Below are 25,237 nucleotides of genomic sequence, written 5' to 3'. Positions count from 1 at the left end.
CATATTTTATGAGAAAAATCTCACTGGTGTGCTGAACAATATGTCCCATATAATGTGATTTGTATTTGCATTATTTCAGCTCCAGGACCTGAAAACAAACAAGTTAACATGCCTCATTGGCGTTTTAACAGTCCTTTTATCCAAGGATGTGTGACATTTAATATGTGTCATCTTGCTGTCATTACTGGAACATGCCTCATTGTTTCCTCGTTGGGTGGGCTAATGGATGGGGAGACGCCTCTGCGATGCTGCTGAACCAGAGACTAGTGGTACAGACCTGTTCTGTGGAAGATCTCTTGTTTTCCCTTAGGGAGTTTCTGTGGCAGTCACTGCAAGCTCTTTCTGGGTTCTAATTACTCCAGACTCTTGAATACTTTTTTCCTTTCACAATAAGCACCCACAGTACAGATCTCTAATGAGATTAGCTGTAGTGGATTTTGTTGTAATTTCATAGACTGCAGTAATAGTAGTGTAAAGGGCAGGCTGAAGTACAGGTGCGTAAAAACATGTAGAGTTGAAGCCATAGTTCACCAAAAAAATCAGATTTACAGGTAGTTGTAGTTGATCAGCCAAGACATATTTGGTTTCTAAAGTTTGCAGTCTTCAGTTTGATGTACACTGAAAATGTAATATATTGAATTTAATCACTTTTTAAGTGTTAGCAGTATTAAGTGTTAACTGCATTTTACTTTTGTTTGTTTTTTTTTGACACTATAATATACTGTTATTTATAAAAATGGATAAAAGTACTGTGCATAGTCGCAGAAGCCTGTATTTTGTTTGCACTCTTGTATATTTTACAGGCAAGTCTATTTGAGGGAAGTGTGATGATTTAGGCATGCAGTTTTCACAATGCTAATTGTTGGGGTTTAAGCTAGGGCTGAACAATTTGGAGAAAATATCCAATTGCAATTACCTTCTATACATTAAGGTCCAGGCTTGTTATTTTAGCAAGAAGAAGAAAGAAGACCTGGCTATCTGCTTCTTTCTGGCTTGAGGCCTGAATGCTGCCAGTTACTGCCAGTTAATTGTGGTTGTGATGGGTGTTTGATTTCTTTTAACAGGTCTAACTCATTTACAGTTGATTCACAAGCTTTGTTGTTATGTTAAATTTCTCTTCTTAAAACTTATGAAAACTTTCTTGATAATAAGGGCTAGAATTAAGATTGCAGCTCTTGCAATTAGAAAATTGCAAATTCAAAATGATTAATCTTTCAGCCTTTGTTTAAACTCTCATTCCTTTTTAGCAGCAGTGGCTAGAGTAGCCTTAACCCATACTCAAGTAAAAGTATTGTTGCTTGGGTAAAATAATGCCTCAAGTAAAAGTAAAAGTAGCCTAGCAGATAAACAATTAAGTCGAAGTACAAAAGTAGCAAAAACCACTTAAGTAGTAAGTAATTCACTGCATCTATTTTCATAGGAAATGTTCTGTTCTTTTCTTTTTTGGATCCCTTTCTGCCAACTTAATGTTTCAAGCTAAAATATAACTGTATAAAAATAGAATTTTTACTAACACATAGTTGAGTTAAAGTATTATCAGTTCAGAATACTTAGGAAAGTACAAATCCACTGAAGATTTATTTAGGTACAAATGCAACTAGTTATTACCCACCTCTGCATGTTTGGTACATTGTCTTGTAGCTCCAGTGCGAAGCTAAAGAACCAAACATCTAACATGTCATGGCTGATCAGCTGCATTTGTGGAGAAATGGAAATTGGAAAACTGTGTAAATTTGATTTGTTCACCAAACTATCACTTTAAGTTTACCCCGCGAGGCCAGGCCTGTGGTGGCCACCTGCTAGCCCACATCCCGCTCATGCTCCAGCGGAAGCTAGCTCGTATCTGGGGACCACTTAGTGACCACAGGCTCTTAACAGGATGGGCTCAGCTGGTAGCTCTGTCTGCTTCCAGAGCCATTAACACTGTGTATGTGTGTGGGTTCTGAGCTCATAGTATTAAGGATATCAGACATTGAGAGGCTGTATTCTTTGGATACTCTATCTCTGCATCTATCTGTGCCTCGAACACGGCTGATTGGATGGAAAATTGCCCATAATTTTTGCAGCAATTTTGCTAATAGCACCCAGCTGTCTGGAAACGTGGGGATCAACAATGCTTCTCAAATTGGCATGCTCTGTGAGGGATTGGTTTTGGACGAGGAGAGAATCACACCCCAGTTTGCCAGATGAACAAAAAAAATAGTTAGTGAAAAAATAGATTTTTATTAGGTCAGGATTACAGGCATTACTCGCACTGCACAGTTACTGACTTCTGTATATTTTAGAAATGGTGGCTCAGACATTACATTGTGCTATCTAGACAAGGAAAAGCTGCCCACGCCCAAACCCCACCTAAATACGATGCTCCTAGTCAGCCCTGGAGGGAAGGAGGAGCGGCGCAGTGAAGGACCGAAACGACAAGCGTCTGTGTTTATAGCAGTGGCAGATTTGTTCATGACTGTTAATGATCAACCCTCTGACTTATTTGCCTCAGTTCCTTTGACTCTTGGGTGTGGCTGGGAGTGAGATAGGCTGGGAGAAAGATTGGTAGAGAGATACAGAGAAAAATGAGTCAGTGCCGGTGAGAAAGAAGTAGAGTGAGTGAAAGGGGGGAGAAAGAGAGAGTGTGAGAGAATGCTTGGGGTGAGGAATGTCACACCAGGATTAGAGTGTGTGGAGAGCTGGGCTTGGCTGGGTTTGCCTGGGAGGTGCTGTACTACTCTGTAGCCCAGACTTGCTCACTTTTTGTCCTTGTTACCAGCGCTCTAGAAACTCCCAACGTGGCTGGGGGGTCACAGCTGCACCATTAGGTTAGGATAATGTGCAGGGGTGGAAAGATCTATCAGTGCATTGTGATACTGATCTGAAAGTGGTGATTGAACTGGCTCGATTTTAGAAGATTATGTTATTATATAACAGATAGATTCTAGTTCTAAAATCTGAGCAACATTCAAAGCTATTATAAATTGCTCAACATATAAACATATGAATGCACACATCAGTTGAATTTTGTATTAGGCCAATGCACTTTTTTAAGTTATTAAAAAAGCATTATGTTGCTTGGCAACTAAAACCTACAGTTAACAAACCTCATTGCTTAATGGAATAGGTGTTTATTTCTGTTATTAGCAATAATGCATTAAAGCTGCGATAGGTTTTGAGATTTGGAGACGTCTCTGGTATAATTGCAAAAAAGCTTTAAGTTATTAAACAACAGTGTTTATCATATTGTATTTTGTCACCATTTTAAAAGAGCAGTATCATTTTAAGAGGCTGTGCATAACAGTGATTATGTTTTGTAGCAGTTAAGGAGTTTTAGGCACTCTGCTTTGTGTTAACAACATACCTTAACTGTGATAAAATACTGTAACATGATTATAATTCAGTAGTCAAAGATTTACCCCCTTATAAGGTGAATAAAGTACTGATTCAGAGACTGATTCAAAAGAAAACTGAGCGCCAGCAGATGCTGCTTAAAGGCGTGTCGTTGTCAGTAATGTGACTGTTCGTCAGAAAACTGAAAGTGCAGTGAGAGACTGTTACTCATTAACCAGTCACTCACACCCCTGTATAGCTTGGGCTGAGGTCCAAAGTCTGCAGCGCAGTGTTATCTGTTTATCAGCCCACATCAGCTCTTTACTGTACATCTGTCCATATTTAGCCAGCTTTTGAACAGTCGGATCAGTTTAATCATTATTGTTTCTTGACTCAATTTATTGTCGTGGCTCGTACAGCAGTAATGGCCCATGAACATGCAGCAAAGAGAATGTAGACAGAGAGAAAGATCAGTTTGTCAACTTGTTTTTAGTTATGCCACTCTTACTAACTTTGTGGCTTCGATCCTTAAAACAAACCATGCATAGCATAACTATGCAAGTACATAACAGTGCAACTACTGAATGGCAGAGTGACTCTACTATAATAATGAAATCCCATTATACAAATACTGGAAATAAAATGAAACGATTTTTGTTGACAACTCTTCAGAAAAACTTAAGTCTCCAATGATCTTGGGTGTGTGAATACTATACAGAATTAGTTGTTCAGTTTGCCAGTTTTCTAAACAGAATGGGAAAACGGCCACGCCCTGTACTTTCACAGGGTAGTCAAGGCAGTGTGATGTGGGAGGAGGACACTAGTCATACCTGTTGCATGTTTGTGCATGTTCTTATCAGCTCTGTTGCTACGCTGAACCAGGTGTTTTTGTCAGGGTTCACCCGACTTATGTAGGCTGAGTCGGGACAGGAAAATTGAATTCCTTTAAGCAAGTGCTTATGCTGAATCAGGGGTACCTTAACTTTTTGTTTTGAGGGGTGGGGTGGGGTGGGGTCCAATGTTTGGGGGGCGGAGGGCCAAGAAGACATTGGGCTAGTTTGCTTAAATGACTGCATTTTATTCATTTTACTGCATTTGTCAACTTCTACAATTAAGTGTTACATTTTTCCATAATAGTAATGTAGGCAGATCTAATCCCAATTTCTACATTTTTGTTAAATGTTCATATTTCAGCTTAAATGTCTGCATCAGCAGATATGTCCATAAAAACAGATATCAGCATTCGCTCACAATTCTCATATCATTACATCATTTGTGTAAGGGGCGTGGGGTTAGGGTAACTGTTTTTAGCAGACTGAATGAAATGTACTCATGGGCCAGCTTTGGCCCACAAGCCACACTTTGGCAGCCCAGTGCAAAATGAATAAATGCAAATGTAAATGGAATAACTCCACTGGTCTTGATTTCCAGCTATGAAAAATAATCAAGGAAATGTGAGGAACTGTGACAAAATAGCAGTAAATTTAAGTACATGGTCAGTACTGCTAATGTAAAGTACAGCCTATTATAATTAAAGAGTAGTTTTTAATTAGTTTAGGACAAACTACAAAATGTAAGTGCATTCACTGTACTCATGCAAAATATATTACCCAATATACTTTGCAATGCACACTTGCTTGAAATAGCGAATTTTATGCATGCAGGATGGTCCAATATTTACACATTAACTGAAATTCTTTGTTCTGCTTTCCTCTTGACTCCATAAACATTTGCCTGAAGTATTTATATAAAGAATAATTTTCATTATGCATTATTTCAGAAATAGTATCAACAGGTAGAAAAAATGCCTTCGATCCCAGCATATAAACTAATTACAAAAATGATCTTTGAAAGTTGCAATTTTGTGCTTGTTCATAGCAGGACCCTCAGAACTACTACAAGAGAAAAATAAAATGTCCAATAATCAATTTTTTTGTAAGCATAATGGATTCAACCATGCACTTCTCTATTAATTTTTTTTAAATCTTATGTCTTTTGGACTGAGGAGCTGCCAAGTGTCAAATTCTTACTAGTCAGAGGATGGTCTAGCTGAGGCATGCTCGACTCTCTCATAGGGGTGTAGAATATGGCAAAATATAATATTGTGATACTTGAAAGACATTTTCATGTACATGCTGTGTACATTAAAGTTTAATACGCTAGAACAGTTGTAGTGCACTGTGTCATTCAGTGTAACCTGTGTCACGCATCACCAATTAAACAGGTCTCCCTTAGACTTTGTTGGGATTTAAACTTACAATCTTCTGACAATTCATTGAGATCTTAGACACTATGGTAATTGGAAGCTCCAGCTAAATCAGATTTTAATGACACGAGTGTTCTGTCAGTGTTCTGTCAAGTGCTGGTGAAATTTATCATGGCAGTTTCAGAGTCATATCATATCGGCCACACCTGTTCTCTCCTGCTGGACTGCTTTCGAGTCTTGCACTTATTTGAAGGCCAAGGATTTCAGACAGCTTGCTATGATGTCCTCAGTCTCACCAATGTCATTATTACAGCAGAGATGTTAGCAGATATGTTATCTGTTTTTTTTGTTTTTTTTTTTTAATTTGCTGTAAATTCTGATGCATTGCGTTGTGTTAACGTTCCTGTAAATTGTGTAAATCACAATGGAATTGCAGACATACTGGCTTTGTCATCGAACAGTAAATGCTCCGTGGTGAGTCAGTGGTATCAGGTGTGCGAGTGTGTGTGAGAGAGAGTAAAAGAGGAAGATTGAGAATGAGAAGTAAAGAGGGTGGAACGCCTAGGGGTTCACAAGAGAAATAATGAAAAAAATGAGAAGATGATCAGGAAATAAGGACAGTCAAGCTGTGGAGTAAGATGGAAGAGTGCAAGAAATGAGATTTTTATCTGATAAGCAAAGCCACTATCTGGTTTCTTGAACCAGCTTCTAAGTGTTTCTGTTTAGTTTGTGAGGAAGCGTATGTACAGTAATGGGCAAAAAACAGAGACCACCCTTCATTTATTTAATTTCCAGCCAAAACAGCCATTAAGTACAAGATATTTTTTAGGAGATTAGTCATCAGATAATCTGAACTGAAAGGGGGGAAAGCAAAGGAAAAGTTTCCAGAACTAGAGTTCAAAAATGATTCATAGTTACAGCTGGGCAGTTTGACAATATATATTATTATTGTGATAAATTATGTCGCAGTATAGTACAGTATGCTTTTCTGAGCATATTGTGGATAATGTCAGTACTTGTAGAGCACTGACCACCTGCATGTTTCATTATAAAAAGAGCAAAATTAGTCCCGTTTAACTGGATTTAGTGCAACACAGTATGCAAAATATTGAGTAAAAATCAGTGTTCACAGTTTTTGACAGTTTTTTATTTAAATGCAGCACTACTGTTTTTTTTTTTCTCTGTTCCATCTGATCTAATTTCTAAGAAAATAAATATTGTGACTTACTTTGTATTGTAAAAATTTCTTCATGTGTCACGATATTGGATTTTTGCCATTTCGCTCATCTCCTATAAAAGTTATAGAAAAATGGGACTCCTAACAACCATGCAAGACCTGGTAGACCACCAGTCACCATCGGATAAGCAGGTAAAATACTCTCTTCTCTGAGAGACGACAAGCGTCTCTGAGATGGAAGAAAATCAAGCTCCACTCTTGCTTCTCAAATAAATCCTGTGTTTCTGTCCATCCTTTCACTGTGAGAAGACAACTCAGCGTTATGAGTCTGAAAGGATGTGTAGCTGTCAAGAAACTGTTACTGAGAAAAGGAAATGGACAAAAAAGGAAGACAATTTGCAAATCAAACAAAAAAGCTGATGGTGTTCTCAACTGGACTGGCCACCCAAAGCCTAGATGTCATGAATGTGTTTGGAATTACTTTTTCTGCAACCAACATCTAAGACTAAGCTTTGTAGGTGTGGAAAAAAAAATCCCTGCAGATTTCTTTGATAATCTGGAAGTAAGCGCCTTAAAAAAATAGAAGCTGCAGTAAAGGTGAAGAGTGGACATAGTAAACACTGAGGCTTCTGTCAAAATGTATTTTCTTTTTTCCTGACATGAAAAAAGAATAACTTGTACTTAATAGGTGTTTTGACTTGAAATGAAGGGTGGTTTCTGACTCCTGCACAGAACTAAATGTGAGAGAAAGAAAATTCACAAGCCATTTTCATTAGTTAGCACTGCTTTAAAGGGGTAAGCTCTGAGACTAGTTTAGCTGAAGGGAGTCACTTTAGGGCAGCTTTAGGTGTGTATGGGTGTGTGAAGGCTGAATCAGGCTGAGCCGGTTGGATGAGTTATTGTGCTTACTGTGGCCTGTTTGAGTCCCACGCATATGCTGAGGGTGGAGCCTGGGGTCAAAGGTCAAAAAAATCTGCAGCTGGCATTCCTCTCACACAGCTGTGCCACGCCCTCTTCCCTCTGTATGCACATGCATGCACATACTGAGTGTATGCTCTGTCCATGAGCCTTTACTCAACATAAAATAATGGTGGGCATTAACAGGTTTTATAGAAAATGCGATGTGGTATGAACATACAGTTAAAGGTGGGCGATATGGCAAAAATATATCACGATACACAATATGTATCACAATGTTTAGTTTTTCTGACGTTTGATAAAAAGCTTGATTAGTGTTACATTGTAAAAATATCAAAAATAAGTCAAAGATTTGATTTAATCAAAGATTAAAATATGATGTCGCCCGTCCCTGCATACTAGTAGCTTTGCCTTTTGAAATAATGACCTGGGTGATCATGCATCAGTCTGCAGTTTGTTTGACTAACAAATCCTTTTTTCCTTCCTTTTTAAGGTTGTAAGATTTGGACTAGGCTTGAGGCAAGGAGGCTAAAATGGCAATGCAAAGTAAGTCCTAATGTGATCAAGTTCAAATGCTTAAATAATAATACATACAAAAATACGTCAAATATTCATGTTGCAAAAAATGTCAGTTTATAGACATGCTAATTTATTCTGGCTGTAGGCATTACACTATTGAGTTGTAAGCTCAAAAGTGAAAAGAGAACATGTCAGAGTTTATATGTGTGTCTCTGTGTATTGCAGTGGGTGAGCGTGAGGGTGTTGTGAAGGTTACAGAGTGGCAGAAGACTTATTATGGAGGAGATTCAGGCATTCAATCAGGAGCCACTACAGTGCGCTCAGATGATGATGGTACAGAATACAGCACCAAGAAATACACCTTCACCACCACAGTTACAGAGAACCCTGCAGGTAAGCTATACATATGCACATATTTGTGATATACTCGTACAGTCAATCCCTTTCATTAAGCATAATTTTATATGGGATTGACTCATTGCAGACATTTTATAGAATATTTTGATTGGCTTTAGTACTTGGTATAAATGCTATGTTGGTATGTAGAGTTTGCACAAAATATTTCTTTTTAAGATTTTTAGTTTGATCCTATTAACGATGGCTTTTCAAGTAACAGTGGATATAGAATATAACAACCCAAATAACCATTTGAATGCCTAAACAGTTATTGCATAGTTAAAGTGTATAGTTTTTCTAGTTGTAAATGGTTTTTCTAGTTCTAAATAACCATGTAAAAATGGTTTTGTATAGCATGAAAAAAGGGTTCTGCTTTTGTTACGAGCCTTGGATTGTTTTGGTGTTGTGAAAAAGTATTTGCCCCTTCCCAAATTTTTCTGTTTTTGCATATTCGTCACACTTGAATGTTTCAGAACATCAAGCTAATATTAAGACAAAGATAACCCAAGTAAACACAAAATGCTGCTTTAGAAAGATGATTTCTTTTATTGAAGGAAAAATGCTGTTTAGCCCTACCTGGCCCTGTATAAAAAAGTAAATGCCCCCTAAATCAACCAGTTATTCAAATTCAGTTAATTATTGGGTTTGATTTCACTAGCCACACCCACTCATGATTACTGCCAGACCTGTTGAATCTAAACATCACTTACATTAAACCTGTCTGCCAAAGTGAAGCAGGCTACGAGATCTCAAAAAGCAGCACATGATGCCAAAAGAAAGAGATTTAAATACAGATATGAAACAAAGTCATTGAATTCTACCAGTCTGGAAAGGGTTACTCCAGCGAACCACAGTGAGGGCCATTATCCACAAATGTAGAAAACAGTGGTAAACATTCCCAGGAGTGGCCGGCCCACCAAAATTTCACCAAGAGCACATCGGCGACTCATCAAGGAGGTCACAAAAGAAACCACACAAACATTTAAAGAACTGCAGGCCTCACTTGTCTCAGTTAAGGTCAGTGTACACAATTCCACAATAAGAAAAACACCAGGCAAAAATGGCATCCATGGGAGCATTGCAAGGTGCAAACTGCTGCTGACCAAAAAGTACACAAAGGCTCATCTCATATTTGCTAAAAAACGTCTAAATGACCCCCAATACTTCTGTTGACTGATGAGTCGAAGGTGGAACTTTTTGAAAGACATGGATCGTGTTACATGTGTTGTAAAGATAACACCGGATTTCTTCATAAGAACATCATACCAACAGTCAAACATGGTGGTGGTAGTATCATAGATGGAACCATTAATACTGCTATCAGAAAATCCTGAAGGAGAATGTCCGCCCCTCAGGCTGTGACTTAAAGCTCAAGCACATCACATAGGCAAGTCCACCTCTGAATGGCTCAAAACAATGAAAATTAAGGTTTTGGAGTGGTAGAGTCAGAGGCCTGAATCCCACTGTGATGCTGTGGCAAGACCTTAAATGGGCAGATCTTGCTCAAAAAACTTCACTGTAGCCAAGTTACTGCCAAGGGTGGCACAACCGTTTATTAGGTTTAGGGGGCAATTACTTGTACACATGGATGATATAGGGTTTGAATAAATCTTTATCTTCAATAAATGGAATGATCATTTAAAAGCTGCATTTTGTGTTTGTGTTGTCTTTGTCTTAAATTAAAATTAGTTGGATGATCTGAAACATTTAAATGTGACGAATTAGCAAAAACAGAAGAAATTGGTTGATAATTTTTCACAGCATTGTGAAAAAGCCCTTTTGGCTAAGAGTATACATTGTACCAAAAGTCATTATTTCCATCGTTCTATCCATAGATAAGTGTTTACTATGTGCATTCTCTTTTGCTGTCTTCCCTGCAGATCTGGAGTCTCAATACACTATGACCCGTGCCCAGCGTGTTAGGGCAGCCATGTTTCCTGAAACAATGGTGGAAGGGACTACCATTTTATCCACGCAGTTGGACTCCTCCCAACAAACCAACGTGCAGAAGCTGGCCGAGCCTTCACAGCTGCTCAAGACCGCCATCATCCATCTCATCAACTACCAGGATGATGCTGAGCTGGCCACCCGTGCTGTGCCTGAGCTTACCAAGCTGCTGAACGACGATGACCAGGTACCTGAGAGAACTTTAACTTAGAAGACTGAATCAAAAATCAGGCTTCATGGTGGTTGCTGTTTTTAGCTTCTGTCAATGATAATTGGATTCATGATTGCTTGTATCTTACACACTTGCAATAGTAATGTTTTTTTTGATGCTTTTATCAGTGGTTGTCAAACTAGTCCTTAAGGACCCCTAAATGGTCCACATTTTTGCTGTATCTCTGTGTTGGAGCGATAGTGTAGACTTGACTGGAGGTCCCTGGGGAACATTTTGAGAATCAGTGCTTTAAATGGTAAATAATGTGATGTAAGGATTGTAACTTTCTCTATGAAATTTGATACATAATTTTTTCTCATCACAAGAGAATCAAATGCAAACATAAATTATTGCTGTATTCCAGCACATTTGATAACCTTTGACTACCCGCTTTCCCAGGTGGTGGTGAACAAGGCAGCACAGATTGTAAACCAGCTAACGCGGAAGGAGGCGTCCCGACGGGCTCTGATGCAGTCACCACAGATGGTGGCTGCTGTGGTGAGGGCCATGCAGAACACAAGTGACATGGAAACGGCCCGTGCCACAGCCAGCATCCTGCACAACCTCTCACACCAGCGTGAGGGTCTGCTGGCCATCTTCAAATCAGGCGGGATTCCTGCACTGGTGCGCATGCTGAGGTGAGACATAGCCAAGTGAGGTTGAGAGCTTCCCAAGTAATGCTGAAACCTCATTTATTCAGAAACAGTTACTCTTTACTAATAAACAAACTGTGAAAGTCTCAAAATCTCAGTATTTTTGTTGCATGTTAAATCCCAGTAACTTCAACTCTTTAATGCTTAGTTCTTTCTCCCCTTACCCTAGATGTAGGTGGTCAGACAATACATGTCCAAAGTATCTAAAATGTAGTGTCTAAAGTTTTTGTATTCAGTTTTACACTGGAGCTTTGAGACTAATGTAGCTAACAATTAATGGAAGCTTATACTTCACCAATTAGTGTTGTGCAAACTGTAACACGGTATGACAGACTTTTATCAGTAAAAATTGATTGAAAGTTTGTTGCATAGCTGAAAATAGTAGTAACAACCATGTTAAAACCTGAATTTTGTCAGGCTTTTTGCCACCAATGGATAAAAATGTGTATTTTTTTAATTTTAGTAAATTACTAATGTGTTAATGTCTCTCTTGCAGCTCTCCAATGGAGTCTGTGCTGTTCTATGCTATCACCACCCTGCACAACCTGCTCCTGCACCAGGAGGGTGCCAAGATGGCTGTCCGTCTGGCCGATGGTCTGCAGAGGATGGTCCCACTGCTGAAGAAGAGCAACCCCAAGTTCCTGGCCATTACCACAGACTGCCTTCAGCTTCTCTCATATGGCAACCAAGAGAGCAAGGTGTGTGTTCATGTACATGCATACAAACAATCTGTATATATAGGTTCATTCTGCTGTTATGGGGGGAAAATACCTCATTGTTTAAAGCATTCAAAAGCATTGAGTATATCAGTACAGAGATACACCCCAAACACCCTCATTTCCGTGTCCACGGTCCCTTTGCAGTTGATAATCCTGGCAAACGGGGGTCCTGAGGGTCTGGTGCAGATCATGAGGAACTACAACTACGAGAAGTTGCTGTGGACCACCAGCCGCGTGCTCAAAGTGCTCTCTGTGTGTCCTAGCAACAAGCCTGCCATAGTGGAGGCTGGTGAGTGAGAGTGGAGGGCTCTAAACCCGCTCCCAGGGCCTGACTGTGCTCCTAGCAGGACAATCAATCTCTGGGGAGTCAGAGGCTCTGTGAGAGTGCTGGCTCTTTCTCTTTTAGCCTCTCTCTGTTTCTTTTTTGTTCATTCATCCCTCTCTCTGTTCTTTAACCCTTTTCTAGCACATTCAGTTACAGTGTTTTTGCTGTTTTTGGCTGTGTATATAGCATTTGGTCAGCACATTTATTACCCTGTAACTAAACAACTGATAAAGGAGGAAATGCAGTATATTGTTCCCCTATGACTTGATAATGTGGTACTCTGTGGGTTTGTGTGGGTGTTTAATTTCTTTGTGTTTCTCTTTCTCCCTATTGCGTTATCCTCATTTTATCTCCCCCTCCCCCTTCTCTCTCCCTTTCTCAGGTGGAATGCAGGCTCTGGGAAAGCACGTGACTGGCTCTAGCCAGCGCCTGTCACAGAACTGTCTATGGACTCTGAGGAACCTGTCTGATGCTGCCACCAAACAGGTTTGTAATCTCTTATTAAATATTTCCCTTGTGCTTCTCCCATATGCTCACATTCTACTTTGAGAAACTAGCAGTTTTACGGCTAAGGGCGTAACTGTAAACACGGGTAATGAATTGAGTCATGCTACTGGGTTCATGAATCAACCTTATGAATATGATATTTTAAACAAAATTTTGAATGAAGAAATATGATGACTGTCTATAAAGCTGCACAACCTAGAGGAGAGTGGGGTACAACCTAACGCAGGGTAAAATGTAACGTGGGTAAGCAGTTTAAGTAGATGTGCTTTTGGTCATCTTGTATTCCCATAGCAACATCATCTGCAACTAGTTACTGCAAGCCAGGCTAAATACAGCCTCCACATGGTAAGGTTAGTTTTAACTTAGTGTTACAACTAAGCATCCTAAAAAAGTTTTTATGTACAGATTTATCATGTTATGTAAATAATATATCAGTTCTATCATGCTGTTATTTGCTTTTTGGTCAAAAATAAATTTTACTCAGCGGAATATATTTTTTTTTATGTATTTCCACTGAAAAGTTTATGCGGTTCAAACAACATAGTAAATCTTGTTAAACATCAGTTTGCCAGACGTGTTAGAACAAGCCTTTCTGCTTCAGTTACCTTTGAGGCAAGTTGTGTTGTTTTGCACTCACACGCTTACGACTGAACTGTTCATAAAGGGAGATGCTGGTAACAAAGTTTGTTTTCATGTGCAGCAAAGTGTATTAGGTTGCTTGTATAAAAATGATTAATCTTGCTCAGATACTTTAAGTATCTGTAAGTAACTTTCTAACTTCTAAATTAGTTCCTTCTAACATATTTTACCCTCTTCATGTAGGATGGGCTAGATGGGCTGCTGCAGGTCCTGATTGGTCTCCTCTCCACAGACGATGTGAACATGCTCGCCTGCGTCACGGGCATACTGTCTAATCTCACATGCAACAATGCTCGCAACAAGACTCATGTGACCCAGAACAACGGAGTGGAGGCTCTGATCCATACCCTGCTCCGGGCTGGAGAGAAGGAGGACGTGGCTGAGCCAGCTACCTGTGCCCTGCGCCACCTCACCAGCCGCCACCCAGAAGCAGAGATGGCCCAGAATGCCGTCCGCACACACTACGGCATCCCTGCCATCGTCAAACTGCTCAACAAGCCTTACTACTGGCCTGTGGTCAAGGTGAGAACCAGAATGTGAAGGATAGAGGGAGTCTTTACTGACAGACTGTTACAAAAGCTGATCAGGGATAATGTCTCTGAGATGTTACTAAAGCTTTTGGTGAAAAATGTTTTTGCTGTTTCCACAGTGTTTTTTACTTATTTATTTTCATAATTCTTTTTATATTAAACTTTCTCAACTGAGAACTACATTGAAACTAAGTTGTGCATTAGTAGTGTTTAAGAGGAAGGCCTAATGCTTACTCACTACAAAGTATAATAATCTTGCTCACCTTTTTTCTGCTATTATACTTAAGTCATATGCAAAAGTTTGAGCACCCTTTGTCAAATACCATGTTTTGTTGTCTTTTTCTTTCTGTTCATGTCCTGATTTTAACATTTTTATTTTTTTTTCCAACATGTTAAATTCAGCACATAAACAGTAATTGTGCATTAAAATGCACAGAAATGTGTTCTCAGGGGTGCCCAAACATTCGCTTTTTTCTGTTTTCATTTTGCTTATTAACTTTGTACAGAGAGAAGCTGATTGCTAAAGTCTTCCTTAAATAATGAGAATATCATAAGAATCTATACATGTATGAATGAAACTTTGTGGTTGTGTCTTTTCAGGCTGTGGTTGGCTTGATCCGTAACCTGGCGCTGTGCCCAGCCAATCAGGCGCCTCTTAGAGACGCAGATGCCATTCCCAAACTGGTCAATCTGCTAATAAATGCCCACCAGGATGCTCAGAAGCACGGCTCAGCCAGCCAGCAAACATATCAGGTAGGCACCAGCGCATTGCCCCCACAAACAGGGTCATGATAAGCAACACTGCAGCACAGTTAAACAGCTGATTACTGTGCATCAGGCAACATGCTATTTAAACTTCAACACATTAAAGCCTAGGCAGAGTCACGTAATGAATAATTTATGTGATCCAGCAAATCCAGCGGTTGCAGTTACCAGATCTCATTTCATAAACATCTAATTCCTCTTCTTCTCTGTGTTTCTTAGGATGGTGTAAGAATGGAGGAGATCGTGGAAGGCTGCACAGGGGCGCTTCACATCATGGCCAGAGACCCTGTCAATAGAGGTGTCACCGCCGACATGAACACCATCCCACTGTTTGTGCAGGTTAATGTCGCAGCAAGTTACGGCGCCTGTGTATTGACCCAGCCTGTTTTTTTTCAGTTTTGGCTTTGTAGATCTATTTCAGTTCTGCTTTTCTCACTGAGTATAATACTCTCAAGAAGCAAGATTTCTAATGTATAATGTGCCTTACATAACCCTTTCCCTCTCTGTTTCTCTCTGTAGCTGCTCTACTCCCCTGTGGATAATATAAAGCGAGTGGCTGCCGGTGTACTATGTGAGCTGGCTCTGGATAAACAGTCAGCCGTGGTCATTGATAGTGAGGGAGCCTGTGCTCCACTCATGGAGCTGCTGCACTCGAGTAACGAGGGCATTGGTGAGTGAAAGGGAGGCTTGAATAAATCAGATTATTAGGCTGCAACAGAGTTACATTGTAGTGCAGTAGTGTGAAGATACTGCTTTAAAATAGCATAATGAAATGGACTGAGAAACTAGATTCTTTAAATACTTTGAAACGGGGGGTGGCCAGACATGCCAATTTTCAGGCCATTTTGAGGAACCCTTCACTGTATTGTGCTTCAGCTGAAGCAGGTGTTCAGCAATGGACAGTTGTTTTCATATCTGTTAAAACTGAGCTTATCTCATGGTAGTAAAATCTGGGGGTTCGGTTCTTCCATGTACGTTGTATGGTGATATGGAAGTTTTTCAAAATTACCATATAATTCAGTTGCTGATATGTAAACAGAGTAATTAAGAGTGGCTTGATGTGAAAACATCATTGGAGAGAACTTTACCAACTCATTTCTCTGGGGACTGTTTTGCTTTACAGTGCCTTGCATGTACCTTGCTGCCATGACTGCATTTCAAAAACTACATTTTAGGCCAATAGCTTATCTCCAAACCATCATAAAACAATGTCTTGGGCATTCAGGAAGTGTATTGATAACGATTTCATGTAATGACTTTATGAGGAAACTTTTTAGAGGCATTAGTCTTGAGATCGTCTGGTTGATATCACTATCACTGTGAACAACTCTGGCTTGGTAAGTTTCTCTAGAGTGGCGCATTTCACATTAAACCCCTCTGAATGATTTTACATCTAAACTAATTATGCAGAAATGTTGAAAATTCAATGAAATTCCCCTTTAACCATTGGTTTTGTGGAGGCGTCATCATCTTTCTCTTGTGATACAGTACCTAACAGTTCAAGAACACAGTAAATATCAGTCAACAGGGACTGGAACAGAGTTCATTGTGCAACTGAAATGACTTTATCGCTTTTCTCTATCAGCTACGTATGCAGCTGCTGTGCTTTTCCGCATCTCTGAGGACAAAAACGCAGACTACAAGAAGCGTGTGTCTGTGGAGCTCACGCACTCGCTATTCAAACATGACCCTGCAGCATGGGACATGGTGAGTGCGCCCTCTGGCAGTAGTGAGGTGCTATGGAGCAGGCTATGCATCCTAGCACGCATTAATTTAAATTTGGGTGTTTCATTTTACTGGCATTGTGAGATATTAACATTTATTTTATTTTTTAGGCTCATAACAATGCAGTGATGGACCCTGCATTTGGACCAGAGGGTCTGTATTAATATGAACTATGAATTATGAAACATATTTCAAAGCTTGTTTTAAATTATGCATATTTCACAGTACTGGCAAGGACAAATGAACTCACTTTCATCAGTCTCTGATTCTGGTTGATTTTATTTGATTCAGATCTGATTGGTTCTAATAAAGCAGTTGTGGATCATTCAGAATTTGCCTCTGCAGCATCTAAAATTGTCATGAGATTCGGGACTTGACAATGTGTAAAAGCAATCTGAATGTGCCAAAATGTGTTTTACAGATATTGATCCTCGCTTTGCTGGACCTGTCATGTATGATCACATGGGAGACCTTGACATGCCTGATGATTACCCACAAGGCTATGACTCAATGCAGAGACCCTATGATGCCTGCTAACAGGTTAAACACTTCTTTTCAGTTCTCTTTCTCGCTGTTAAGTTGTTAGTTTTTATCACACTAGCAAAGAGGCTAGCATTATTTGATTCGTTTTACAGATGTGCATTGGATATACTGGCCTATGAGGTTTTCAATAAAGTGCTGCCTGTGAATTCAGTCACTGGACGTTTTTTTACAATTGTAGTAGCGAAACCAAGTGATCCTGAAGCTGAATTATCTATGGTCAAGTGAATCAGTGAAGAGGCTGTACAATAGATAAAATCATCATAGAAACAAAAAAGTCTGTCGATTCTTGTTAGTGCCTTGGTAGAAATACAGTATAGGAAAAAAAGAACATTCAAAACAGTATCACGATTTAAAATAATCGATGGTACAAAGTAAGTGATCAGTTAATTACTTCAGACATTAAACTTTAAAAATATCAAACTAGTAACTTCATTTAATAATTTAGTAAATTATAGTTAATACAGTGTCAGTCTGTACATATTTTAATTGTGCTTTTGTCAAATTATTTATTTATTTTTTAGTCAGTCCAGTCTGTGTTGTATATGGATCATTCTCCTGAATTAGGCACTGTTCACAATTGGTATAAACATCCGCCTCGAGTAATCATAAGTGGACAGTGAGACCAGTGAACCACTAACGCTAACGTAAATAAAGTGTTGGAGGTGAATAATGAAGCTACGCAGCTGCTTTCAACTCCGCTGTGAAGACGCTTAATTGTGCACACTGTAAATATTGTGTGGTCATATGCGCCCCTGACCACGAGGTGCTTTGAGTGATTGGATCAAGCTGGTTCTCCAAGATGCATTCTATTCATTCTCACCTGTACTTGGCGCCGTCCACTTATAAGCGGATCACCCAGGATGCATGTTAATGCCAAGTGTGAACGGGGCCTTAGTTCAAAGTGCAGTCCAAAAAAAAACTATTAAAAAAAATTCAGTATTCAGACCATAGATATTCACAATGTGTTATGATATGGAATAGGGCACAGTTTTGGGCACAGTTTTGGACACAGTTAAAGAGTTTTCATCTATAGCCTTATTTTAGCCACACCCCTGCATTTCAGAGCAGGAAGTGAGACTGCATCCCTGTCCTTCATGGCCACATAGTGAGCAGTTAGATCCCATTGTTTTGAAGTAAATGTGTACTAGACACATTATTAATGAACAAAATAATGATTTTCTGTATGTGCAGTTGTTCGGTGCTGTGTTTGCTAGTCTTGTACTTGCTAGTGTTTTGAATTAAACTCACATTTAGCTAATATTGTCAGTACTGAAACATACAAGTTTTGGTAGTGTTATGGTTGTTCTGATAGTAACAAAATGAAATGTTCTATCATTTATTTGAGAACAAATTGAATATTGACAGAGAATCAAAAGTCTAAAAGTATGTGCATCATTACACCTGTAGTAGAAATAAGGTTGAACGTCCTAAATAGTGTGCTAATTAGCTAAGAGCCCACTAGAGAACTGTCTGACAATTTTTCTAAGATTTTAGATGATATTATTGATATTATTTGTATTGTCTTCTCTTTACAGAATGGTGTTTCTTCAAGGTCAAGAAAAGGAACAGTAATGAAATGAATACTTCAAAACAGAGTTGCCCTGCAGAGCCTTACATCAGCTGGTTTGCTGTGGCTCACACTTTCCTCAGCTGGATTGGGTCTGCACACACACTGCTGTACTATATGCAATTATCACTGTGTTGTGAGGGACAGAATCCAGTTTTACTTAACACTGCCTTCTCATGAAAACGATGGCATACATCGTCTTACTTCTTTTCTTTTTTGTGTAGAAAATGTATTATTGGGCTCTTATTGGGGCAGTGGGTAAACACATGGTGGCAAGAGGACTGGTGAAACTGCCAAAGAGATTTTATTGAGTTATTGTATTTGATAATCATGCTTTTTAATTTTTTTTTTACTGTACTTTCAATAGCAGAAAATGCTGCCAGCACTGAGACTGAAGAGTTCAAATAAATTGACCCCCATTTCAGGCTTTTAGCTTTGTCCACTATGGCTTTAGTCACATAATTACCTGAAATTGGTTTTACAAGGACCCAAAAATTGGGCTTCATCAGTTTCTGTCTGCAATAAACTATTCAATACTGTAGTTTTGTTAAACCCATCCCAAGCCTGGCTTGTACATCACAAAAGAATATTGTCACAATATAGAGCGTGTGGTCAAAGATGTTATGAACTAAACAAGGTTTCAGTGGTCTACAGAACTCTATAATGAAAAACCTCACTTGCAGAGTGAAGTTTAGTGAGACACTAAATCTATGCTGATTTAATAACACATCAAATATAAAACTTAATGTTAACTGTATTTTGCCTTTTTTTTGCACAGTAACAAAAAGAACATTGAAAATCATTGTGGAACTGAATGATTAGATTGTTTTAGTTGACATTTTAATCAGAACTGTCATATCAGTTACTCTGCATATTGTCCAACTGCTGCCTGCAGCACAAATGCAGCTAAGGGCAGCTCCTGCTCTGTGTATACACTGGCCTACTGAGCTAATGCATATTTCTCTGGCACCATACTTTAACACACGAATTAAGATGTATAGACACTCATGAACAATAATGTGTCAACTATTGTACTTGGAGAATGTTGAGAGATGATTTTTCTTTTTGCTTTTTACTACATAAACAAAAATACAATAAGGGATAAACACTAACATGGTGTAGAACATTGTGGAGTTAACCATCACCAAAGGTTTTACACAGTGAGGAATAACTTGTAGTGGGAATGTTAAATATGACAAGGGATTGTCTTTAGTCTTTCTACTTAATACTTTGTAGAAAAAGGAATAAAACTGGTTACTAACTGAGACTGTGTTGTGATTTTAATGGAACATTTCTTTGCAGAAAAACTTGGATGATTCAAGCTTTATAGAGGTCACCCAAATTGCTTTTATTTACGTAGTATTCAACTGTTAAAAGTACAACATTGTTTAAACTCCAATAAAAACATTGTTCAAGTGACTGATTAAAATTCCTGTACATTTATTAAATGGTAAATGTACTGTGACATCTATTAAACACAAAATACATCTTTACCATGAAACAAAACTAAAAATGTAAACAAGTCTGCACTACTATGGTGACATTCTGAAATTGAATAGGTAAAACCAAATAAGACCCCCCTCATGTTAAAGGGGAAAAAAATAAACTACAAAAATAAATATTTGTACATAAGGTCTGAAAGTGTCCCTTATATGATGACAAACACTGAGCTGTAGATTTTATGATTTTAAGGCAAGCCTGCAGCCAAGATGCTGCCCAGTAATGCACGATCCTTCAGCGCATTCTCTACATCCTTCTCTTCAATCTTCAGAGAGATCTGTCAGAAAATAATAAAAATATATTAGGTGTACGTTAATGGTAATGGTAATTTAAAACTTTGTTTTGATGTTAACATATTAGGGATTCACCTGACTAGGCTATTAAACCACTTTTTTCTTTAGGCTATGCATGATTTTGCCTGAATGTAGCCCATGGCCTTATTAAATATACTGGCAGAGCTAGGGGCGGGCAATATGACGATATTTCATCGTTGTGATTACTTACGTCACACATCATGGATATGGTCAAGAAAACGGACTACGTTTCATTACAAAGCGAGCATAACTAGGCCTTCTAATCTGGATATAGAACAGTGCAGTTTGTAAAACAAAACTAAATGTAGTTTATTATTATTATAATAATTTTATTAGTAGTAGTAGTAGTGTTAATAATAATAATAATAATAATAATAATAATAAAAATCAACAACAGGTTCAATTTTGTTGTTACAACTTATTAAATCTCAGAAAAACTAACATCACAGGTCATGAAAATGTCAAAGTATGAAATTTCAGCCATATTGCCCAACCTAGGCAGAGCTGATTAGTATGTGGATTTACATGGCTGCCAGATCAGGCAAGACCTAAGGGAAGCAGATGGGAAAGGAAATTTTCCTCCTTAGGAATAATAAGAAAAAGATCATTTAAAAAGATAATTTATCACATATTTGGATGCAGCCTTGGCGTTCACCTTCCTTAGTGGAACAAAAATGCTAGCGTGCAAGGAGCTTACCTTGGTGAGTCGTGCTTCCTTGGCCTTTTTGAGAGAGAAGATGCCCCTGCTCTCCAGCAGACTGCAGAGAGAGAGGCATTCACCTTGCCCCACTCCACTGACCTGCCTCTGCTGACATAGTTTGCTATAGGCCTCACATAGCTGTAGGCAAGAAAGCATAGAAATTAGATAAGTGGTCTACACACAGCTGCACCTTTATCTCCAGGCTTGCACTGGCTGAAGCAATCAGGGCCACATATTAAAATACACGAACCTACCTTTCCTAACTGGACCTCTCTACTCTTGCCATTGCGGGTGAGCAGGAGCAGGCAACAGACCAGCAGTTTCTGCTGCAGGGGGAAACTTTCACCATCTCCTCCACTGCTAGATGCCATGCGGTCCCCATACACTTCCGACAGCACTTTTGCTACTTGAGGAACGCTCACACGTGATGCTGCAATGAGAGAAACAATCCATCAGGCATTTCCTTTAAATGAACAGCCACAGACTATTCAGGGTTTAAACTATAACAGCAAACTTTTTCCAGATGCAATTTGGCAAAAATTTCGGTTCAGTAAGCGAAGATATACATTTCATTAATTCTATGCTTTTTATGAGTGTGACAATGTATTGTACAGTGCTGTATCGTTCAGCATGAACCTTTCAATACACAGGAATACTTTCAACTTTCAACATTCAACAGAATGGAACAAATACATTAGTCAGGTTTAATATAGATTATATTGCATAAAGTACAACAACAATTACAGTTAACTGTTTTTTCCCCCTATTGACAGTCATTTCGAGTATTTTTACCTTTATTACTGGCTGTAGACTCTGATGGCATTTTGGATCTGTTGTTAGACTCAACCATCTCTACGGCTCTCCTATGTGACGAGAATCAAAAGGTCAGTATGCCCCAAAGGTGGTATCATCATAATTAGAAACCAAGTATGTTTTACTCCCATACCTGCAGATGTCCAAAGCTTTTCGAGCATCTCCTGATACTGCAGACACCTTTCTAGCACAAAACTGAACAGCAGCAGCATCTAGAAGATCCTCTCCTGACACCTGAAAACAAAGACAGAGCAATGTTAGCAACTGACAAATAGTTGCGTTCTCAACCTTTTTAGCATTTATTCTTTTTGACTCAAACCTAAAAACAAATAACTCGGCCTTTTCAAATACTTACTATAAAAATTCTGTGCATACATGTGCTGAAGGTCTTACCTGTGTGAGCCTGTCCTGGACAATGGCTGTCAGTTCTTGGCGGCTGTATGGAGGGAAATGAAGGAGCTGTGGTCTGCAATGAGGTTTAGCCTGCAGTCTGGGCAGAATACGGTCCGTCAAGTCCAGAGCATTTGCAATACCTGCAGAAAAGGATGGTCAAAGATAGTATAATTTCAAGGAGCTTTAAAAACCTGACCCACGTCATCTTAATATTATTTTACACTGAATGTATATTTCTTGAATATGGACAGCAAAAAAAGGGCCGTCATAAATCACGACAAAAAATCCTGAGAATATTACTATAGGTCTCACCTATAAGACATAACCGAGACTTGGGAAGAAAAGGCCATTCAAAGATGGTGTAGAGGACATCCTGGGATTTGCTATCCAGCTGATCCATCTCATCCAGAACCAGTAGTCTGTCAGATACACAAATATACAATCAAAATTACGCAAATAAACACAAAAGGCAGCAGTACAGGAACACTATAGAGAGGAAGGACTTGCACCAAGGCTTCATGTTTAAACACTTACACAGTAGGCCCTGAACTGGTTAGAAGCTTCTCAAGTTTGCCATCACTCTGGCCTTTGGAGGACTTCAACTTCTCGGCCAACATAGGGAAGATGGAATGGGAGCTACGCAGTGTCATGCAGTTAATCACCACAGTCTGCACTCCCTTGAGGAGAGCCTGGAACAAGAATGAGAAATTTGTTCGAATAATTAAAGAAAACAAGCCAGGGCAATTTTAATTTTTGTACTGTAACCGTTCTCCCATTACCTAGCTTTTAAAACTCACCTTGTGTTCTTGAAGCACGCAGTTCAGACAAGCTGTCTTCCCAGTTCCTGGAGCGCCAGAGATGTAAAGGCTAGAGGGCTTGCCAGGTACCACGTGGTTCTCCAGGAAAGACACAATGGTGGCTCGCTCTGCTTCACGAGAGAGAAGCCGTTCAGGCACAGCTGTGTGCAGAGACTGCTTCACACTCTGGTAATGCGACTCTTAAGTAAAGAAAAGACAACAGCACATACAGATTTATCATTCTGACATATGACCAATGAAATTTCAATGAAAATGTCATAGGACAACAAAAATAGAGGCCCTAAAAACTTGATGTACACCTAATTGATATTGATACTTCATTCTAAAAATGAAAGGTATAAGACAACAAATAAAACTCACTTTGTTCAGTGAAACGTTGTGTGACTGGGGCCTTCCCTGGTGACTCAGAATCAGTACTGATGGCCAGTAAGCGTCTGGGAGAGGCTTCAACAAGGGACGGGAGAGGGACTTTGGGAGACAAGGGGGTAGACCGAGGAGGAGAAGAGAAAATGAGTGTGTTCTCGTTGAAGGACAGCTTGCGGGGGGAGGCCAGAGAGGGTCGGCTCTGTTTAGGAGGAGAACCCAGCAGAGCGGCTGGTAAGTTGCATCCATTCTCATCACCTGAAAGAAGAGGAAGTAAAAACTGGTTGATGTGTATGCACACATAAATGCAAGCATGGACATTTCTACAGAAACGGACCAAAAAACTGCATAGGTTTTTTTTTTTTTCCTGAATACCTGTGCGCTTGCGGGGGCTCAGGGGTTGCCGCTCATTCAGAGAGCTGCTTTTGAGCATGGGGTTTCTGGGAGATAGGGGAAGGGTTCGGATGTCCACGTTTGTCTTCCTGGGAGAAAGAGGGGTAGTTTGGACGTCGACATCTGCCCTCCTGGGTGAGAGAGGGATACACCGGACATTCGCTACATTTGTCTTTCGTGGAGAAAGGGGGTTGTTTTGGACGTCCACTGCATCTTCTGAATCAGGCTGAGAGGAGCTTTTAGAGCGGGAGATCACCCTGGACGACTTGCGCCTGGGGAACTGGAGGGTGGGCTGGCTCTGAGAGCGAGTTCTGGGCATTTTCACAAGGGGATCAGACTGGAGTTCTGAAAGGGAAAAGATAAGCAAGTTAATCAGCTACTTTCGAACTTTCGAACTGAAAGTGATTACGGGGTCGTTTTCCGCATTTTATTTTTAACAGTTTATACTGACAGCACTGCACTCGTAGTACGAACTTTTTTTCCTAGAATGTAACAGAACGTAACCCCTATGTAGAGATTTGACTAGCTTCGTCTGATCTAGATGGCCGACGTGCAGTACTGGAGCCCCGTCTCTATAAGCTAGCTAGCTAGCTAGCTAACCTACGTTACAATACACTTTCCTCGCTCATCAATTAATCAAGTAAATTAACATCAACGTTACTTCTGGCAACTGCTGAAGCATTTACTTTTTTCCAGGATGCAGTCATTAGCTAACTCTGCTGTCTAACCAACTTAACCTAGCTAACTAGGTTAGCTGACTAAAACTGTTACTATACAGTTAGCTCTGCAAACACCGCCTCTAAACCTTAAATACGTGAACGATATTCATCTGCAACTACAGCCAAATATCCTGACGACGTAATAAACGGCCCATGAGTAATATATATGAACCCTCGCTGAATAAAATATAACTTTTCTGAGAGGCCAACTGGTAAGTAAGTTAGCTAAGTAGCTAGCCACATTTCCTACTTGGCGCCAAGTCGTCCCCACCTCAAAAAACGTACTAAACTATGAATGAAAAGTCAGGTTTAAAGGTAGCCTTCGCCATACTACTCTAGACTACAATCTATTAAGAAAATCTGGGGTCTTACCAGTTTAAATGTGATTAAAATGCTCTATTTGCCGTTCCTCAGGAAACCACCCGCCTGCAGCAGCAGCATTGACAGAAATTCATCTGGCGCGCTTCAGCAAAGACAGAGATCTTCTTGGATCAGCTGGCAGATCCCACCCTCTGACGGCGTCTACGCTCTAAAACCTCATTGGTTGGAGGAGTGCCAAGAA

At 39.5% G+C, this 25,237-nt stretch overlaps 2 protein-coding genes across 2 annotated transcripts in view; one reads left to right on the top strand and one right to left on the bottom strand.

Moving 5' to 3' along the window:
• Positions 1 to 19,929, top strand: part of jupa (junction plakoglobin a) — a 29,381-nt gene extending 9,452 nt beyond the window's left edge. The window contains exons 2-16 of the mRNA XM_036586449.1: positions 8,110 to 8,162; positions 8,361 to 8,528; positions 10,412 to 10,665; positions 11,089 to 11,327; positions 11,839 to 12,040; positions 12,206 to 12,350; positions 12,769 to 12,872; positions 13,716 to 14,054; positions 14,663 to 14,815; positions 15,047 to 15,166; positions 15,347 to 15,497; positions 16,413 to 16,534; positions 16,663 to 16,705; positions 16,974 to 17,092; positions 18,631 to 19,929. Coding sequence (XP_036442342.1) covers positions 8,150 to 8,162; positions 8,361 to 8,528; positions 10,412 to 10,665; positions 11,089 to 11,327; positions 11,839 to 12,040; positions 12,206 to 12,350; positions 12,769 to 12,872; positions 13,716 to 14,054; positions 14,663 to 14,815; positions 15,047 to 15,166; positions 15,347 to 15,497; positions 16,413 to 16,534; positions 16,663 to 16,705; positions 16,974 to 17,089 — 2,169 coding nt within the window. The 5' untranslated portion in view covers positions 8,110 to 8,149 and the 3' untranslated portion in view covers positions 17,090 to 17,092; positions 18,631 to 19,929. The remainder of the gene's footprint in view (positions 1 to 8,109; positions 8,163 to 8,360; positions 8,529 to 10,411; positions 10,666 to 11,088; positions 11,328 to 11,838; positions 12,041 to 12,205; positions 12,351 to 12,768; positions 12,873 to 13,715; positions 14,055 to 14,662; positions 14,816 to 15,046; positions 15,167 to 15,346; positions 15,498 to 16,412; positions 16,535 to 16,662; positions 16,706 to 16,973; positions 17,093 to 18,630) is intronic.
• A 140-nt stretch (positions 19,930 to 20,069) lies between these two features.
• cdc6 (cell division cycle 6 homolog (S. cerevisiae)) lies at positions 20,070 to 25,138 on the bottom strand. The gene is made up of 12 exons (XM_036586450.1): positions 25,048 to 25,138; positions 23,939 to 24,301; positions 23,561 to 23,821; positions 23,180 to 23,379; positions 22,917 to 23,071; positions 22,695 to 22,801; positions 22,383 to 22,522; positions 22,123 to 22,223; positions 21,969 to 22,039; positions 21,431 to 21,606; positions 21,174 to 21,314; positions 20,070 to 20,439 (listed from the first exon to the last, which is right to left on the bottom strand). Exons 2-12 carry the CDS (start codon positions 24,273 to 24,275, stop codon positions 20,350 to 20,352), a joined length of 1,779 nt encoding a protein of 592 aa, XP_036442343.1. The 5' UTR covers positions 24,276 to 24,301; positions 25,048 to 25,138; the 3' UTR covers positions 20,070 to 20,349.
• Between the last annotated feature and the right edge of the window lie 99 nt (positions 25,139 to 25,237).

Source organism: Colossoma macropomum, unplaced genomic scaffold (genome assembly GCF_904425465.1).
Source record: "Colossoma macropomum unplaced genomic scaffold, Colossoma_macropomum, whole genome shotgun sequence".
NCBI classification, from domain to species: domain Eukaryota; kingdom Metazoa; phylum Chordata; class Actinopteri; order Characiformes; family Serrasalmidae; genus Colossoma; species Colossoma macropomum.
This window is presented reverse-complemented; position numbering and strand designations above follow the sequence as displayed.

Bases quoted from the DNA above. Each gene is read 5' to 3' on its own strand.
- cdc6 (XM_036586450.1), bottom strand. From the start codon at position 24,275: ATGCCCAGAACTCGCTCTCAGAGCCAGCCCACCCTCCAGTTCCCCAGG. The intron at 23,380-23,560 runs GTGAGTTTTATT...TCTTTACTTAAG, and splicing joins ACAACGTTTCACTGAACAAA to AGTCGCATTACCAGAGTGTG. The intron at 22,224-22,382 runs GTAAGACCTTCA...CTTTGTTTTCAG, and splicing joins TCCAGGACAGGCTCACACAG to GTGTCAGGAGAGGATCTTCT.